Below are 20,671 nucleotides of genomic sequence, written 5' to 3' on the forward strand. Positions count from 1 at the left end.
CATGCTACAGTACGGCCAGAGAGTTTGCAATCGCGAACTTTTATCACCGATTTCCGAGTGTAGCGGTGTGACACCGCGAATCACGGATTCTACTCCCAATTTCCTCCAAAGATTCTCTCCCAACACCGCGTGGCTGTTAATTGGTTTATTGCCCATCGGATGAACTGAAAATTAATGACGCGTGACAACATAATCGGATTAGCCAGATTTATTACCTTTGTACATTTAATCGATCTTGATTGCACCTGTGTGCTTTAAAATACGTTATTTAAATGTCCATTCATTGTCAGATAAAAGTGTGACATTTTTATTTAAAATAAGATAATTATTCTTGTATGTATATGCCCATGTCATTGTCATATGAAATAAAACATAAAAACGTATAAAAATACGAATAAAACACTTATTTAGTATTTTCATTATAGTCCGATCAGGTCATAATTTTTGTTTTTTCAACAAAGTTTCAACAAAGATGATTTTACCACAATTAGAACCTTTTATGACCTACTCAGTGAGCAATATCCGGTTCATTAATAGTTCAATATTATATAATTAATATCAACTGGCTTAACACAAAATGATGTTTTTACGGTAATTTGTCCAATCTAAATCAAACCCTAGAGTTAATTTATCGGACCAACAAGTGAACTCTGTTACTTTCAATTTATTTTGAAATGTAAAATATTATGTTTCACTACCTCGGTAGATTACCGACTTGAAATATTTGAATTTAAAAAAGAAACTGTAAAGTGACAAATAGTTTTGTATGCAATGTGGCAGCCCTATATTCATAAATACTGAGATAATTCCCCGCCCAGACACAGCACAATAATCACAACCTTATTTAATTATATGAAGAAATAAAATCATGTGTTTTTTATCTGTTATGATCTGTTATTGATCTTTTATTATTTAAAATAAAATTGGATTGGCGCAATCCGTATTTTACTGCTCGTTAAAAGTCCTCGGCGAAATATAAAAAGAAGTATTTCAACAATTTATACTATAGAATATTAAAATGAAATTATATCGTACAAGAAAGAAATATGTAAAAAAAAATGTGGATCGGATTTTTACGATCGACACATTTTCACAGAGGATCTCTACCAACGCCCATCAGGAACTGAACGACATGCATCCTGTTTTCATCTACCATTAATGTATAGTGTTGACTATGGAAGTATAAATGATGTCCAGGTTTATGTCCTCTGTTGACTGAAAAACGTATAAATAAAAGGCTGATGTTCGTTTATTCAGAAAAGGAATAAAATTTAGAATTCGGTTAATCAATTGTAAAAGGACCTTCTAGAGCCTCAATCTTAACGCACACAAATGTCAATCTGATTACAAAGCAAGTTTAAACCTTCAATGAATTTTCCCACGGTTATCCAGAAAGGTCATCTGAGTTTACTGTTACATGATACTATTTCCCGCCAAATAAAAATCTCGTGGACAAAATTGATGTCACTATTTTTAGCATTCAATATTGTGAGCGAAGTCAAGTTCAAGTTCAACCACGCACTGTTGATCACTGAGATGCGTGTCGTCTTCCCACGGCAATTAATTGTTTTAAAAATATTTAAAGATCACTGTTCTAAATACAACACAAAAGTTTACATTCATTGTGCGTAAATGAATATTATGCAACGACGAGTTGATGCAGCTATAGAAGTATTCCTGTTGTAGCCGAAATGTATTATATCCTAAAGTAATGCTAATCGTGAAGAGAAAATGCCGTAGACTTATTAAGCATAACGAATGGTGAATAGTATTTTCTTTTTTACTTGCATATACAAGTTTTAAGACACGTAATTTTCTTTAAACTCACTGCTCACATTTTATACCTTCAGCGTTAGTTTCCGTTTATTTTCACGCAAGTATGTCTCTTTTCGTAAGTTATATCAATTGCCGATAAATAAAAAACGAGGTCATAATCAAGTATAGATTTTTTTTATAAAACTTTAATGTAATTGAAAGCATTAACAACAACGTTTTGGATTTTAAAACTTTTATTTTGTAATCGTAAAATGGAAATGGCGTAGAATTATTAGCATAACAGATAGTGAATAATATTTTCTTTTTTACTTGTAGTATAAAAAACTTTGAGACATGTAATTTTTCTTTAAACTGCCCTCATTTATTCAGCGTTAGTCTCCGTTTATTGTTGCACAATTATATCTCTTTTAGTAAATTAAATATTTATTAACTGATAAAAAAACGGAAGTCAAAATCAAATAAAGTTGTTTAAAAACTTGATTAAAATGTACAGTGTAATTGAAAGAATTAACAACAATGTTTTGCTTTTTATTTTAATCTTTCATTTGTTTCAAGCAATCAGATATAACCTGATAATCAATAGACAGGAAATACAATTGTTTAATTACATTAGAAATCTCACATACCTTGACTGTCGCGTGCCGGCATAGATCAGACGGATTAGGGCAATTAATTACCTGGTGTCACACCGCGTCACACCAGACTGGGAGAGATGTCGCTAATACAATAAACAAAAGGTAGCGGATTTACGCGGAAGTCGGAGGAAATACTCCCAAATTTCTCCGAGAATTTTGGGAGGGATGTCGGAGTTTCCTGGTGTTACACCAGGAAAAATATCGGAGTATGGAGTTTGGGATTACAAACTCCTTGGGCGTACTGTATGACATGCAGTTATAAAGAAAAAAAAAAACCTGCCTTCCTGTTCTGTTTACAAAGGATAGACCCGGGGGAGGAGAAACAGACATTTTTTTAAATTCGCCCTAGAAAACTGGGGTGTACCCTGAAAATGCTGAAAAAAGGGAATATCCCAGTTTTCCTGACTTGAGCCCAAACTGAACAACATATCTGCAAACATAGAATAACTGATATTTTGTTTTGTCCATTCATATTTATTAAACAATTTGACATTTGTTTAGTCCATTCAAATTAGTTTAACAACTTGACGTTTGTTTTGGCATGCAATGTCTTCATAAGATTTACTTTTTCCACAGTAAAATGTTGTCTGGCAATATTAAATGTGACTGTTTGGTGTATAAATAGCTATTTAAAAGGACGTGCACAATGGCAAATTAATGTTTAGTCTCTAATAAAGTTATGAAGACTTTTTTTGCATTTTGATGGCAATTTGGTTGGTGTGATGTTTACTTGGTACAATAAATGTATAATGTATAAATTTAAACTTTTAATATATTTAGCTGAATTTGTCTCCTAATGACCTTTATATGTCTGCCCCAAACAGATTGGAAACAACCCTCTATATCATGTACAGTACAGGTAGGGACTTATTTTTATGGATGCCTTAATCCGTCTAGATGTCAGACTGGTCGGACAGTTGTCCCAGTGTAATAAACACCTGCTGTGCAATATCCAAGTGGAAGGTCGTAAATCAATCTGTACCAGCTTGATTAGAATTAAATTTTACCTGTACAGATATATTAGTATTTATGGAGGATAGATAAATGTAAAATATTGTTTTGATATTCAAAGAGAAAGAATTAAAATTAAATATAAGAAATAAAATTAAAATTAAATATAAGAATAAAAATTAAAATTAAATATAATTTTATTTTTTTTATAATTTGAAAATGAAATAAAGACGATTTTTAACAATATATTGTGTTGCCAATTATTTCAATAGTTTTGTGCCAATAAACTATTTTGTATTTGTATTTGTAAACCGTAAATATTTCATCTAATTCAAAATAATAAGCCTAATAACAACCAAGACTGTTTTCAATAGAAGTTTAAATAAAATTGTTGAGACTTCAATCCCGTAAATTATACCAGTTTTCGTTGATGGTTATATCATTTCCCTCTTTTAACGTCCTGTTCCTTTATATGTTATTATAAGAAACTCAATTTTAAGTATAAGGCCAACATATCGTATTTATGAAATATGTATAGGCATTGTGAATTAAGTTATTTTCCTTTTGATACAACTTTCCCCGTCGGAGCCTCTACATCTATTCACACCTGTCAATCATTTCTCGCAAGTGAAACATTTTGGTCGGACAGATCACTCGTGCTTTCTATTTTGACATATTTCCCGTTAATCTCTTTGAAAGTAAAACAATTGGTTTCCTTTAACATGTTTAATACAATATTTATAACGCCGAGATCATATTTCGATTCCTATTTTTTTTATCTGTTTATTTTATTTAAAATTGTTGACACTCAGCCTTTCTATTTTCATGTCTGAAATATTTTATGAAAATCGCCGGTGTTATAAAGATATTTTACAAATTGTATCAAATCGATACACGAAAATCAAAGTTTAACCTTATATAGTTTATTGACTAAATGCACATTTATACCCCAATGGGATTGAAGGTTAGTCGTACTAGTCATGATCAGCTGTCTTTACTTTTTCGTCGTACTTCTAGTCATTCTAAAGCTCGCGCAGTCAGTATGATTTTTTAAATCGATGTTGTATTATTTCCGAAGTTTAAAGGAGGTCTCCAAATAGATTATTCAAATGGGAATCCGGGAAATGACTGATAAAAATAAAACAAAAAATAGTTGAAGAAGAATCGTGTTTTGATTATACATGTATGTAAATCGATTAAATTTCTATTCTGGTAAATTGATCAAGAGCCTCAAAACTAAAACACAATACTGTCAATCATTCCACATCAAATTTAATCATGAATGAATTTTCCCACGGTCGGTCAGTAAGGTCACCTGTGTTTACTGTTACGACATTTCCCGCCATATAAAAATCTCGTGCAGTGGACAAAATCGATCTTTAATATCTTTTATTAGCATTCAATATTATTGCGAGTGGAGTCAAGTTAAAGTTCAACCACGTGCACACGCTGTTGATCACTGATATGTGTATCATGGAATTGTCTTTCCACGGCAATTTTTTCTTTTAGATTACTATAAAAAATATAACATACAAGTTTCCTTTTTTACATGGATTGTGCGTAAATTAATATTATGCAATTAAGTTCGGGATTTCGGGATTAACCCTTTCGGGATCTGGGAATTCTTTTTTCGCGATGTCGGGATTTAAATTTATTTAAATTCGGGACCTTGGGACTTCGTGTTTTTAAGCCCGGGATTTCGAGATCCGGACCCATTTTACCCCCTACCCCCAAATGCAGATCAATTATATTAATTTAGCATAATGAACAAACACGGAAATCTTAAAATAAACTTATGCCCGGGAAGAATCAATATTTTCTTCTAGTGTTATTATTTGCGTTCTATTTTAGTCATACATCACCAACTTTCGGACAATATTTGTTTACAGTAAAAAGTAAAAACTACAAAGAATCATCAAGCTACTAATAATATACAAGTGTATATCTTTATTCTCATAAACCAAAATCCATGGTACAGAGATATAAACAATTAATAATATAACATATAGTCAGAATTAATACAAATGTATGATCTACAACTGTTGCTCACTGTAATTATTTTAATTTCGGAACTGACACAACAGACTGAATATTAAATACAACTTATAGAAATATTTTGCATGTGACCGCGTCAAACTAAAACGTATGCAGCAGCACTTGAGACAGCATTCTGCTAATCAACGGATTTACGTGGAAAATAAATCAGTAAAATAAAAATAACCGTAAGCTTCAAGAAATAGAATACATGTAAAAATATATATGTTTAAAAAATTTATGCAAACAAATAAGAAAAAGATACAAAAAAAAAAAATTAAACGAAAAGGAACATAAAATAAAAATAATTTTTAGGAACAAAGAAAATAAATATTAAAAGTTGAAATATCAAATCCATAATTAACAAAAATATGCTATTTTTATTAAACAAAGTTTTCTCCAGTACTTCACCTGTAAAAATATTTTATGTCAAATACGATGTAGAACTAATATAATCAATAAAGTGACTGAGAGGTTAAAATTACAGGTAATCTGATTCTGAAATCAGTGAACCGTAATTCTAGCAACACGGATTAAGATGAAAGGACCATTCACACCTGGATCTGTTGTTTAATGAACATACTACCTACCATAAAAATGTCGGATTATTCATATCCGACTAGACTGATTAAGGCATCCATAAAAATAAGTCCCTACCCGTACTGTATATAGTGATTATACCTGTATAGAGGGATAATCCTTCTTTAGAGGGATATTTTTGTTTACGCTGGATTTAAAGCAAATTAGGGCAGAATGGCATTTTCTAGTTATATTGGCTATAATCTCTAGCATTATATGCATCCACATATATGCACTCTACTAAAAATTGGGATGACCAGTTTTCTGCTAAAGTGACAAAACTTGCAATCTATTGTATACCTATCTGAACACCTGATCAACAACAAAAGGAATAGTTGACCTTTGAATTTCATATTAAATCTAACAATAGAAATTCTGTTCAGTGAGGCCATAAGTGAGTGGAATTTACCTGATCATCACTTCTTTCAATCATGGTCAACAATAGATTTTATATTTAGTCAGATAAGCAACAAGCTGGGCATATGCATATTAAATTAAGTACATCAATTAGTGCATCAACTGTTGCAGGTTACTGCCATAATAAGTAGAAAATGCCATTCTGCCCTATTTAGATTTAAATCTAAATCCAGTCTAAACAAAAATACCCCTCTATAGAGGGATAATTTTATCCCTCTATAGAAGTATTATCCCTCTATAGAAGTATTATCCCTCTATACAGGTATAATCACCATATACAGTACGGGTAGGGACTTATTTTTATGGAAGTCTTAATCCGTCTAGATATCAGACTGGTCGGACAGTTGTCCCAGTGTAATAAACACCTGCTGTGCAATATCCAAGTGGAAGGTCGTAAATCAATCTGTACCAGCTTGATTAGAATTAAATTTTACCTGTACAGATATATTAGTATTTATGGAGGATAGATAAATGTAAAATATTGTTTTGTATTCAAAGAGAAAGAATTAAAATTAAAATTAAATATAAGAATTAAAATTAAAATTAAATATAAGAATTAAAATTAAAATTAAATATAAGAATTAAAATTAAAATTAAATATAAGAATTAAAATTTAAATATATATATATTTTTTTTTTATAATTTGAAAATGAAATAAAGACGATTTTTAACAATATATTGTGTTGCCAATTATTTCAATAGTTTTGTGCCAATAAACTATTTTGTATTTGTATTTGTAAACCGTAAATATTTCATCTAATTCAAAATAATAAGCCTAATAACAACCAAGACTGTTTTCAATAGAAGTTTAAATCAAATTGTTGAGACTTCAATCCCGTAAATTATACGAGTTTTCGTTGATGGTTATATTATTTCCCCCTTTTAACGTCCTGTTCCTTTATATGTTATTATTAGAAACTCAATTTTAAGTATAAGGCCAACATATCGTATTTATAAAATATGTATAGGCATTGTGAATTAAGTTATTTTTCTTTTGATACAACTTTCCCCGTCGGAGCCTCTACATCTATTCACACCTGTCAATCATTTCTCGCAAATGAAACATTTTGGTCAGACAGATCACTCGTGCTTTCTATTTTGACATATTTCCCGTTAATCTCTTTGAAAGTCAAACAATTGGTTTCTTTTAATACAATATTTATTACGCCGAGATCATATTTCGATTCCTATTTTTTTTAAAAAAATTTTAAATTGTTGACACTCGAGATAATGCCTTTCTATTTTCATGTCTGAAATTTTTTATGAAAATCGCCGGTGTTATCAATATATTTTACAAATTGTATCAAATCGATACACGAAAATCAAAGTTTAACCTTATATAGTTTATTGAATAAATGCACATTTATACCCCAATGGGGTTGAAGGCTAGTCGTACTAGTCGTGATCAGCTGTCTTTACTTTTTCGTCGTACTTCTAGTCATTCTAAAGCTCGCGCAGTCAGTATGATTTTTTAAATCGATGTTGTATTATTTCCAAAGTTTAAAGAAGGTCTCCAAATAGATTATTTAAATGGGAATCCGGGAAATGACTGATAAAAATAAAACAAAAAATAGTTAAAGAAGACTAAATTTTGTTTTGATTATACATGTATGTAAATCGATTAAATTTCTATTCTGGTAAATCAATCAAGAGCCTCAAAACTAAAGCACAATACTGTCAATCATTCCACATCAAATTTAATCATGAATGGATTTTCCCACGGTCGTTCAGTAAGGTCACCTGTGTTTACTGTTACGACATTTCCCGCCATATAAAAATCTCGTGCAGTGGACAAAATCGATCTTTAATATCTTTTATTAGCATTCAATATTATTGTGAGTGGAGTCAAGTTAAAGTTCAACCACGTGCACACGCTGTTGATCACTGATATGTGTATCATGGAATTGTCTTTTCACGGCATTTTTTTCTTTTAGATGATCTTAGATTGCTATAAAAAATATAACATACAAGTTTCCTTTTTTACATGGATTGTGCGTAAATTAATATTATGCAATTAAGTTCGGGATTTCGGGATTAACCCTTTCGGGATCTGGGAATTCTTTTTTCGCGATGTTGGGATTTAAATTTATTTAAATTCGGGACCTTGGGACTTCGTGTTTTTAAGCCCGGGATTTCGAGATCCGGACCCCTTTTACCCCCTACCCCCAAATGCAGATCAATTATATTAATTTAGCATAAGAACAAACACGGAAATCTTAAAATAAACTTATGCCCGGGAAGAATCAATATTTTCTTCTAGTGTTATTATTTGCGTTCTATTTTAGTTATACATCTCCAACTTTCGGACAATATTTGTTTACAGTAAAAAGTAAAAACTACAAAGAATCATCAAGCTACTAATAATATACAAGTATTGCTCACTGTAATTATTTTTATCTCGGAACTGACCCAACACAGACTGAATATTAAATACAAATTATAGAAATATTTTGCATGTGACCGCGTCAAACTAAAACGTATGCAGCAGCACTTGAGACAGCATTCTGCTAATCAATGGATTTACGTGGAAAATCAGTAAAACAAAAATAACCGTAAGCTTCAAGAAATAGAATACATGTAAAAATATATATGTTTAAAAAATTTATGCAAACAAATAAGAAAAAGATACAAAAAAAAAAAAAAAAAAACGAAAAGGAACATAAAATAAAAATAATTTTTAGGAACAAAGAAAATAAATAGCAGTTGAAATATAAAAAAACATAATTAACAAAAATAGGTTATTTTTATTAAAACAAAGTTTTCTCCAGTACTTCACCTGTAAAAATATTTTATGTCAAATACGATGTAGAACTAATATAATCAATAAAGTGACTGAGAGGTTAAAATTACAGGTAACCTGATTCTGAAATCAGTGAACCGTAATTCTAGCAACACGGATTAAGATGAAAGGACCATTCACACCTGGATCTGTTGATTAATGACCATACTACCTACCATAAAAATGTCGGATTATTCATATCCGACTAGACGGATTAAGACATCCATAAAAATAAGTCCCTACCCGTACTGTAGAGGGTTTGTTCCCAACCTGCCAAATAACCTTCTGACTTCAAGCAACAATCACTTTTTAGTTATGACGTCATTTATTTTTAAAATTGTGATGTTAACGTTTATAGGAACTTAACTCACTTTAATAATGGTGGACAAATTTCCATACAACTTACAACACAACATGCACAAGGGTAAATACAAATGACCATCTATAACCAGATTTGGTATGGATTTGCTCATTGTTGAAGGCCATATAGTTACCCTTGGTTGTATTCATTATCATTCTTTAGATCTCTGATATTAACTGGTCTCCTTTTGATGAGTGATCATATGTAATTTAATCATATCGTATAAAAAGTGCAGTTTTTCAGATCTTTTGTTTATAATTTTCAGATGTAAACGATTAAAAGGCCAAGGGTATGGACAATCGGAATTCGTTAGTTTTTGTCTCTGTCTATTGGTATAGATATTTTTTACCCTCCTTCACCATTGTCTCTGTCTGATTTATAATATTTATCTGATTTATATTTCCCACTGTTCTGTAGAACCATTTTTAGGTTGTGGCGGGAGATTAACTTCGTATTTAAAAAAACGAATTTACATATTACAGATTTACTGTGATCATAGACACGTTCAGTATTGTTTTTTTCCTAATCTTAATAAAACAAATTAGAAAATTTAGCAATATCAGTATAGTCTTAGTAATCAATTGCTATTTACCACAAATTTCACTTTGCCTAAAAGTTTGTAAAATCAATAACCGTGTTAAGACCAGAGAAACTCGAACAGACGAAAATCTGAAAATGTCACTGGGAAAAATATCCAGAGTTTCAAGGTTTTTATCCAAATCCCACTAGTGTTTTTATTTAATTTACGATTTAATGTCACATAAATATTATTTCATCTCATAATCGGTGAAGTTTTGATTTTCTTTGTCAAGATTTCTACCAATGACCCACAGCACAGGCACTTGTCTCAGAAAAAAATTTCCTATATACCTTATTATAACACAAGGTACTTAACTTGCATTTTAGAAAAATGTCAGGTGGTGAAGAAGTTCTGTTATATGCCGCTTTATAGGCTGTCAACCCCGCTAAAACTTGTTATATCGTAAATCTAAATTGATTTATCTTTACAATGGTGTATAACATGCCTACATTTGTTGTCGGAATCATCCGTAGCAATCCTACCAAAGTATGTCAATCGTAATAATTTTGCAAACCGCTGAAGAATTGGCAATACACGTCCGCAGTAAATGATTTATTATAAAAATTGTTTTAAAAAAAACCTGTTAGTTTTCGTATGAATAGAACTTATCATACAGTTAGTAAAATTGTATAATATACCGTGAAAAAAATTTAACAAGTGTTGTTTGTGGTATGTCTAATAAATTACAAATTTTCCCATGACGTCAATGTCTTGCAGACTCTCTCTTGACTTTACGTATGAAATGAAACAAGATCAGATAACTCCGAGAATCATTTAGACTTTCCCATAGAATTGACCAATCGGAAACCGAGATATACAAGGAGATGTGACGCGTTTATTGCCAATTCTTCAGCGGTTTGCAAAATTATTACGATTGACATACTTTGGTAGGATTGCTATGGATGATTCCGACAAAAAATGTAGGCATGTTATACAACATTGTAAAGATGAATCAATTTAGATTTACGATATAACAAGTTTTAGTGGGGTTGACAGCCTATAAAGCGGCATATAACGGAACTTCGTCACCACCTGACATTTTTCTAAAATGCAAGTTAAGTACCTTGTGTAATAATAAGGTATATAGGAAATTTTTTTCTGAGACAAGTGCCTGTGACCCACAGGCACTTGTTTCTGTCAATATGGGGTTTTCAAATTATAGTTAACCCGTACCATTGTAAACTCGTACCACTAAAAAAAAAACTTGTACCAATGCAAACTCGTACCACTGCTAACTCGTACCAACTTATTTAAATGCATTTGATTGGTGTTTAATGATGAATATATACTGTTATTTCACTCTTAAGTCTGTAAAATGTATATAATTTGAAAGTACAATGACCAATTTATATTTATTTTGATGTTTTATTTACCACCTATACTATTACATCTAATTTTAATAAAAAAAGAAACATACTGTATATTTGTTATGCTTTTATGTTTTGTTTTTGTTTTTTCTTCATCTGTGGTCATGGTGGTTGTGAGTGTTATGTGTTAAAAATAACGTATTGTGTCACTTGTTTATGTTTGTTTTAAATATGATAGTCAGTTGCTCTGTCATATTTCTTGAATACTGTTAGTAGACTATGTTAGATCAGTTGCCCCAGCCAGTGGTCCCGTGAGAATCGTGCTATGACTGATGATCAGGCAGGCAGAGAACAAGCTTAAGTTTACAAAGAAAAAACACCATAAAGTATACATATTTTTGAATATATTTTTAATGGTACTACTTTCCAGTGGTACGACTTTACGTTGGTACGAGTTAACTTTTTTGTTACGAGTTAACATGGTACAAGTTTCCTGTGGTACAAGTTAACTTGCTTCCTTGGTTTTCTATCCATACCCGTACAAAAAAAAATCGCAATTTTTTTTGTACGGGTATGGATAGAAAACCCCATATTGACAGAAACAAATGCCTGTGCCATGACCATGTACTGAGTCCTGAATCTTTCAAGGCTCAGCTCCATCAGTAAATTAAATTGACATCTGTATCTGTAGTCGTAGTGGTACGTGTAGAATCCTGTTTAGGCTTTTATACACGATGGAGATGTCAGAAGAGCGCCGTTGTTATGGGCGGTGTTCTTCTTGTAGAGCGGTCTTAAATGCCTCTACAGAACCTGCATGCACAACTTTATCTGGTAGTTGGTTCCAGTGAAGTTGTTTCCACGAAAAATGAATGTTTATACTGTGGTTTGTTGCTGTTTGGTACTTTTAGTCCTCTGGTGTTATTGATGACTTGTCGTTCGATGATATTGTCAGTTTCACAATTTGAATACGTTTTGGCTTTTATCATTCGTTTAGGTCGTGCTGGTATGACAAAATTGTCGGCTGGCAGAGCCGGCACCAGTCCCTCAACCACCTTGTAAATCAGAAGAAGACGGAGGCTGTATCTTCTGTCCTCTAGCGTCTCCATTTCAAGTTGTTGTCTCATGTTTGTTATGTACCCTGTTTCTCGACTCCTGTAATTTTTCTTGATGAATCGTATGCCTCTGTTTTGGATACGTTCTAATTTGTCAATATCCCCTTTCATATATGGGTTCCAGATTGTTGGGCCACATTGAAACGCATCCCCCATTTGTCGGCCCAGATTTCTATTTTGTATTTTTAAACTGTAAATATGTCATTTAATTCAAAATCATAACAACCAGGACATGTTTTTATTTGCACTTGTATATGAATTTCACCTAGTTTTTGTTTTTGTTAAATTTAAAATTTTATTCATGCGCGCACTCCATAAATGTGGCAGAATAGTCAACCAGTTGACGGTGGCCGCTTACTGGAAGAAAATGTACATGTAGCCTAATTTCAGTGATAGTTTGTAGTTGTTATAGACAACTCAAGTTTGTAGTTGTTATACATGTATATACATGTATAGACAACTCATAGATTTATGCACCTTATCCCATTATTTCCTTATGTCTCAATGCTTTTGCTGTTGGAACTAATTGGTTCCTGACTTTCTGCCAATTGACCTTTGCTCAATCAGTGTAACTCTTTCATGATAAATGTACTGGAAATTGGTTCAGCACCCAGACAAACCGGCACCTGGTCAAATCAGCACCTAACATAGACAAGTGGGCACCTGCAAAAGACAATTTGGCACCCAGACAAATCGGTACCTTATAAATTATTTATCTTTGATCTAAATAGAGTGAAAAAAACATTAAAATTTCTTGGCACTGATATATTCTATTCTATATGTATGAAGGATTTTCTATAAAAATCATGGTTTATTTCCCACAAAGTCCCCTTTTTCTTTTAAATGCAATTAAACAGTAAATAATGATGCTTTTCAAGAGGTTTTCCCTTGGTATATGTACAAAACGTCCTATCTCTATTATTCATTATATTTGTTTTGTTTTTGTCGAGCCTTCGACTTAAGTCGAAAAAGCGAGACTAAGCGATCCTACATTCCGTCGTCGTCGGCGTCGTCCACAAATATTCACTGTGGTTAAACTTTTTGAAATTTTAATAACTTTTTAAAATATCCTGGATTTTTACCAAACTTGGACAGAAGCTTGTTTATGATCATAAGTTAGTATCCAGAAGTAAATTTTGTAAAAATAAAATTCCATTTTTTCCGTATTTTACTTATAAATGGACTTAGTTTTTCTACCGGGAAATATTACATTCACTCTGTGGTTAAAGTTTTTAAAATTTTAATAAGTTTCTTAAACTATCCTTGGTTGGTACCAAACTTGGACAGAAGCTTGTTTATGATCATAAGATAGTATCCAGAAGTAAATTTTGTAAAAAAGATAAATCCATTTTTCCAAATTTAACTTTTAAATGGACTTAGATTTTCTGCCAGGAAACAACTCATTCACTCTGTGGTTAAACTTTTTTAAATTTTAATAACTTTCTTATACTATTTTGGATTTGTACCAAACTTGGACAGAAGCTTGTTTATGATCAAAAGCTAGTATCTAGAAGGAAATTTTGTAAATAAATAAATCTATATTTTCATATTTTACTTTTAAATGGACTTAGATTTGCTGCCAGGAAACAACACATTCACTCTGTGGTTAAACTTTTTAAAATTTTAATAACTTTCTTATACTATTTTGGATTTTTACTTAACTTAGACAGACAGAAGCTTGTTTATGATCAAAAGCTATTTTCTAGAAGGAAATTTTGTTATCTTCCAGTTAACATTACATTCAGTCTGCAGTTAAAAGTTTTTAAACATTTATTAGATTCATAAACTATCCTGGATTTTTACCAAACTTGGACAGAAGCTTCTTACAATCAATAGATAGTATCAACAGGAATATTTCATTGATTTATTTCCTCATTTGTGTTGAGCCTGCGATTAACAGAAAGAGTAGGCGAGACACTGGGTTCCGTGGAACCCTTACGAATTTTTTTATACTATTGCAGTTTTGAAAAGTTTCGTACTTTTAATATATAAAATACTGATTAATGCATAACTACAATTGATTATGATTAAATTAAATTATGTTCATTCAAACATCAACATATCTAACAATCAATATGATTTAATTAATTGATTATTATTTTTAAGTGCCAGATTGTCTTGGTCCCGAAATGTCTGAATACTGAATACCGAAATGTCCAAAATGGCGCTGAAATGTCTTCGGACTTGAGTGCCGATTTGTCTGGTTGATGATATGTCTTGTTACCGAAATTGGTTAATGGGTAGTCCAAATAATTATGACTCTTGCAAGGCTATTTTAATTTTTTGTTTTTTTGGAAGGTGTTGCAGAAAAAAATTGAAATAGCCTTGCTAGACGTTTAATTATTTGGATTAGTGTATGGGTACAAATCAAATTGGCACATGGTCAAATCAGCACCTTTTGTAAAAGTCAAATCTGCACCTGGTTAAATTAAAATCTGTTCAAATCAGCATTGTTTTAGGTTGGATTCATTTTATTCATTACATCGTTAATTAAAAAAAAAAATAATCTTAAAATTAAACTGACAAAATGAATATTCTTATACTTAAATGTGCCTGTCATTTAAACACCACTTTGGTTAATTGTTGCTCACGTTGACAATTTTTTTCCTACATTCCTTACAAAAAAAAAACATAATTAAACATGTTATTGTATAAGCTTTGAACAAGGATTTGTATGCTTACTATACAAATCCTTGCTTTGAATAATGAATCTGATATATATATATTGTATCATCGGGTGGTGGAAACTGATAACATTTGTTTTTGAAATGTTGGGAAAATTGTGACGCAATAGGGTTTACAAAACTAAAAATGCACATTTTCAATTTTGAGAACACAACTTGCATGCAACATTTCTTGAAACTGCAATAACATGAATAATCATGCAATCTCACAATTTTTTCAAATATAATAAACAATGCAAAAATAATTGCACACAATTTTTGTCAAGCCTGCAACTTTTGTTGCAGAAAGCTCGACATAGGGATAGTGATCTTGCGGCGGCTACGGCGGCGGCGGCGTTAGCTCACTTCTTAAAAGCTTTATATTTTAGAAGGTGGAAGACCTGGATGCTTCATACTTTGTATACAGATGCTTCATGTTACAAAGTTTCCGTCAGTCACATGTCCAATGTCCTTGACCTCATTTTCATGGTTCAGTGACCACTTGGAAAAAAAGTTCAAATTTTTTGTAATGTTGAATTCTCTCTTATTATAAGTAATAGGATAACTATATTTGATATGTGCGTACCTTGCAAGGTCCTTATGTCTGTCAGACAGTTTTCACTTGACCTCGACCTCATTTCATGGATCAGTGAACAAGGTTAAGTTTTGGTGGTCAAGTCCATATCTCAGATACTATAAGCAATAGGGCTAGTATATTCGGTGTATGGAAGGACTGTAAGGTGTACATGTCCAACTGGCAGGTGTCATCTGACCTTGACCTCATTTTCAAGGTTCATTGGTCTTTGTTTAGTTATCTTGGTTAATGTTAAGTTTATGTGACAGTTGTAATAAAGCTTAGCTTTATACTTAGGACTATCAACATGATATCAATGATTAGTATAGAAGGCGAGACATTTCAGCGTGTGCACTCTTGTTACAAAATTTTTACAAACATAAGTTAGTGACACTGCATAAAGTTTAAAGCTCACACATGTAAAAACATAGATTCCACCACCTTAACAAATTCGTGGACGAAGAAAATATGAAAATTAAAATGTACAAAAACAAGTAAATTCTGTCAACATTGGTGTTATATGTTGTACCTTCTATGTGTCACAAAATAAAACCAAAATTTACCATACATAGGGTAAATGATACTTATGTTTGAATTTAATTATACTTGGTAGAATTAAGTGTGTTTCTAGAGCTGTCTTTGCATTATTTGGTTTTGGATTTCCAAACATTAGGCTGTGATAAACAGATCAACAATTTTCAAATATAGTTTGCTACATGTATGTTTAATTTTTTTATTTTCAAAATGTAATAATATTTTCTAGGTTATGTTGTTCCTGTGGAGTAACCAGACAATTCCATACAAATTCTAAACCACTTTTATTTTACGCCACTCCAAACCTCAGGTCAGTATTATTCTTTAAAAAATATATTCTAAATGTGACTTTTGATACCATTATGATAAAACAATCGACAGAAAAAATATTTGTTGAGTGACATTGGTTGTAGTTAGATATTAAAATACAGAGGATAAATTCCTCAGGCTTTTACTTCATCCCCTTTTTCCTCGTGTCAATCGAGAATGTATTACTGTAAACATGGTAAATACGAAAAAAAATTGACACTTATATATTGATTTCAATAATGCGAAAAAATACCAATCCTCCTTAAAATTCAAAAGTTCTAGAAGAAAAGACAACATCATTACCTCAAAAAGGCTGACACCATCAACAGTCCACTGAAAACTACACAGGAACACTACAGTATTACCTCTGGTGCCCTGAAAGGGTTGTACATGTAACTTTACAATCCATAACAAGGAAGAGAGAGAAACAGAAAAGTAGAAAAAAAAACAAAGTAATTTACCTGTATTGAGTTTTTCTTTTCATATGAATTGAAATGTAAAAGTGATTTAATCTAAATTGTAAGACAGATACAATTAATTAAGCTGTTAATCTTATATTGATAGTATTGAAGTATTGAAAACAGCCTTTATTTATGTAGATGCCAAGATCTGAATTGTAAGGCTGGACAATGGATATCTGAGTATTTTATTATGATCAGAATTGTTGAGGTGAACCAGTAAATAATGTTAATTCCCAGTTTTTTTTATATTTAGTCAGAACCAATCAAATCTGAATATTTTGCTTTTACCTCAATTGTAGAGATTAATCTGAGAACATTATTTATTTTACTAATCTGCTTGTAGTGCTGAACCTATGAAAAGAAGGAAAAAAGTTGACCTTTCAAAAGTCATCCAATCTACTCAACTGAAAATAAGAAAAATGGAAAGAGAAATGAGAAAAAGGGAAGAGAAATTTGGAAGGACTCTCAAACCAGTTGAAGAAATTACAGGCAATATTGCAATAAGGAGAAATAGAGAGTAAGTCTGTTAGTTACGGTATGTATATTTTACTCTTAAAAGAAGAATGAGATATTTCAATGCATTAGAGTAAATGGAGATGTTGGGTAAACATCAGTTTGACAGCAACACAACAAAATAAATTAAAAAACCTTTGTGTGCACACTCACATACCCCATGCTTTGACATTGTCACTGGGTATACAAAATGTAATCAAATTCCTAAGTACAAAGACTCATTACTCCTACAAAAGTTGTAGATTTTTTGTACAATTTGTAATATTTATTTAACATATATACCAAAGAAAACAAAAGGGATTGTTAAAAACCAAGAGTGGAGCTCAAGAATTAATAGTGATGCTAGGCATTCTAAACAAGTCCTAACTAATGACCCCTAAATCTTATTCTTTTTTATTTCAGTAAATTAAGAAGAGAATTTGAACCATTACCAGTAGAGGAAATAGAAAGGAGAGCTCTTTTAGTAAAGGAATGGGGACGTTATAAAAACCAACAACATTTTACAGAGGAGAAAGCCTTACAGAAAGCAATAAATGTCCAAACTAAAGCTTTAAATGAACTTAGAATGGAGTCAGAAGAGTTGTATCAAAAAGCAAAACAGGTAAATATTATCAGTAGGAAACTACACCTGAACTAGTTAATTCGTACTTAAGGTAAATATTATCAGTAGGAAACTACACCTGAACTAGTTAATTCATACTTAAGGTAAATATTATCAGTAGGAAACTACACCTGAACTAGTTAATTCGTACTTAAGGTAAATATTATCAGTAGGAAACTACACCTGAACTAGTTAATTCATACTTAAGGTAAATATTATCAGTAGGAAATTACACCTGAACTAGTTAATTCGTACTTAAGGTAAATATTATCAGTAGGAAACTACACCTGAACTAGTTAATTCATACTTAAGGTAAATATTATCAGTAGGAAACTACACCTGAACTAGTTAATTCATACTTAAGGTAAATATTATCAATAGGAAACTACACCTGAACTAGTTAATTCGTATTTAAGGTAAATATTATCAGTAGGAAACTACACCTGAACTAGTTAATTCGTATTTAAGGTAAATATTATCAGTAGGAAACTACACCTGAACTAGTTAATTCGTACTTAAGGAAAATATTATCAGTAGGAAACTACACCTGAACTAGTTAATTCGTACTTAAGGTAAATATTATCAGTAGGAAACTACACCTGAACTACTTAATTCGTATTTAAGGTAAATATTATCAATAGGAAACTACACCTGAACTAGTTAATTCGTACTTAAGGTAAATATTATCAGTAGGAAACTACACCTGAACTACTTAATTCGTATTTAAGGTAAATATTATCAGTAGGAAACTACACCTGAACTAGTTAATTCGTACTTACGGTAAATATTATCAGTAGGAAACTACACCTGAACTAGTTAATTCGTACTTAGAACATCCATTGAAGTTAACTTGTTTGATTGGAGAGGGATTTTTCATTTGTTGGTTTACTGATTTGCTGATCGTTGTTTTCAGATTGTCAGGATGGGGAGGGGATTTAAGTTTAAAGATTATTTTTGTTTATTCTCCCAACCTTACAAAATACATTACTGTGGATTCATAACTACATGTTGGATACCAATTTTCGCGGGTTTTGTTGGTAGAGGTGAACCACGAATTCACATGTTAAAACATCTAAATCAAATATTCACGAAAATGCAAGTTTTCAGCAATCCACGAAAATTAATACCCACGAAAATAAATGAAACCACAGTTTCCCTGAAATACAAATAATTCATATCTTCTAGCAGTCTACAATGTAGTTATATACTATTTCACACAAACATGATTTATGTATTTTTGTTCTTTTAAGATTTTGAATTTGACATATTGCACAAGACACAATTTTTATGCCCCACCTACGATAGTACAGTAGTATTATGTTTTCTGGTCTCTGCGTTTGTTCGTTGGTCTGTCCGTTTGTCCGTCCGTCTATCCTGCTTCAGGTTAAATTTTTTGGTCAAGGTTATTTTTTGATGAAGTTGAAGTCCAATCAATTTGAAATTTAGTACACATGTTCCCTGTGATATGATCTTTCTAATTAAAATGCCAAATTTTATGATCTTTTGGATAAATGCAATGTGATAATGTTTACAGTGTAATTGTGAAATTAGCTGTAATAATATATTTATCAAGTATTAAGCGTTATTTTTTTTGTATGAATGTAATGTTATGTGTTAAATCTTTGTAAATGATTTTTGTTGATTTGCCTTTGAAGGTGATATTGTAAAGGTGTATAAGATCTTTGACTGTTTTGTAGATCCATGAAGGTGATATTGTAAAAGTATATAAATCTTTGACTGTTTTGTAGATCCATGAAGGTGATATTGTAAAGGTATATAAATCTTTGACTGTTTTGTAGATCCATGAAGGTGATATTATAAAGGTATATAAATCTTTGACTGTTTTGTAGATCCATGAAGGTGATATTGTAAAGGTATTTTAAATCTTTGACTGTTTTGTAGATCCATGAAGGTGATTTTGTAAAGGTATTTTAAATCTTTTGACTGTTTTGTAGATCCACGAAGGTGATATTATTTATCAGTTTAATGGTCCCACTGAGACACCTCCTGCTGATGACTTTGATTCACCTGATGGACAATATATAGACACATCTAGAAAGTGGTAGAATTTATTTCAATAAAAAATAGGAAAAAAGTTGTTTATTATAAATTTACTACACAAATTAAGTGTAAATTATTTATAGTTCACAAAAATGAAATTTTGTATATGAATAGACAGCCGAAAAAGATCCTACAGGTTGCACCTTGTAAATACAGCTGTTTCTCAAACCACGCCTCTTTTGGGGAGATTTAGAATATTCATAGAATATTAATTTTGTTTACATACTTGTTCCCAGTTACGATCTCTATGTTCCATCTCATAGAGACATAACTTGGGAATGTTACCAGTAAATATACATGTGCAATTTGTTTATATTGAAATCTGTGGTAACCTTTTATTTGAGGTAGGGGTAGTTAAGAAAATAAGTATTAGTTTAAACTGTGAGAAGTTCAGGGCATATAAACGTTGAAAATATGCCGCACA

General features: G+C 31.4%; 2 protein-coding genes across 5 annotated transcripts in view; one reads left to right on the top strand and one right to left on the bottom strand.

The window, feature by feature from the left end:
- Positions 1-9,976, bottom strand: part of LOC143078980 (DNA polymerase epsilon catalytic subunit A-like) — an 80,636-nt gene extending 70,660 nt beyond the window's left edge. For all 3 annotated transcript variants that reach the window (XM_076254060.1, XM_076254061.1, XM_076254062.1), the window contains exon 1: positions 9,882-9,976. In XM_076254060.1, the coding sequence (XP_076110175.1) occupies positions 9,882-9,955 (74 nt within the window). In that variant the 5' untranslated portion in view covers positions 9,956-9,976. The remainder of the gene's footprint in view (positions 1-9,881) is intronic.
- Positions 9,977-10,140: 164 nt separating this feature from the next.
- LOC143078982 (large ribosomal subunit protein mL40-like) lies at positions 10,141-20,300 on the top strand. Of its 2 annotated transcripts, none has more exons than XM_076254067.1 (5): positions 10,141-10,239; positions 16,532-16,612; positions 17,416-17,589; positions 17,988-18,186; positions 20,142-20,300. In XM_076254067.1, the coding sequence occupies exons 1-5, from the start codon at positions 10,208-10,210 to the stop codon at positions 20,250-20,252; spliced, it is 597 nt and encodes a 198-aa protein (XP_076110182.1). In that variant the 5' UTR covers positions 10,141-10,207; the 3' UTR covers positions 20,253-20,300. The 2 variants fall into 2 exon arrangements, with proteins under 2 accessions (XP_076110182.1, XP_076110183.1); XM_076254068.1 differs by lacking the exon at positions 20,142-20,300 and adding an exon at positions 19,884-19,949.
- The last annotated feature ends 371 nt before the right edge of the window (positions 20,301-20,671 follow it).

This window comes from Mytilus galloprovincialis, chromosome 6 (assembly GCF_965363235.1).
Source record: "Mytilus galloprovincialis chromosome 6, xbMytGall1.hap1.1, whole genome shotgun sequence".
Taxonomy (NCBI): Eukaryota; Metazoa; Mollusca; class Bivalvia; order Mytilida; family Mytilidae; genus Mytilus; species Mytilus galloprovincialis.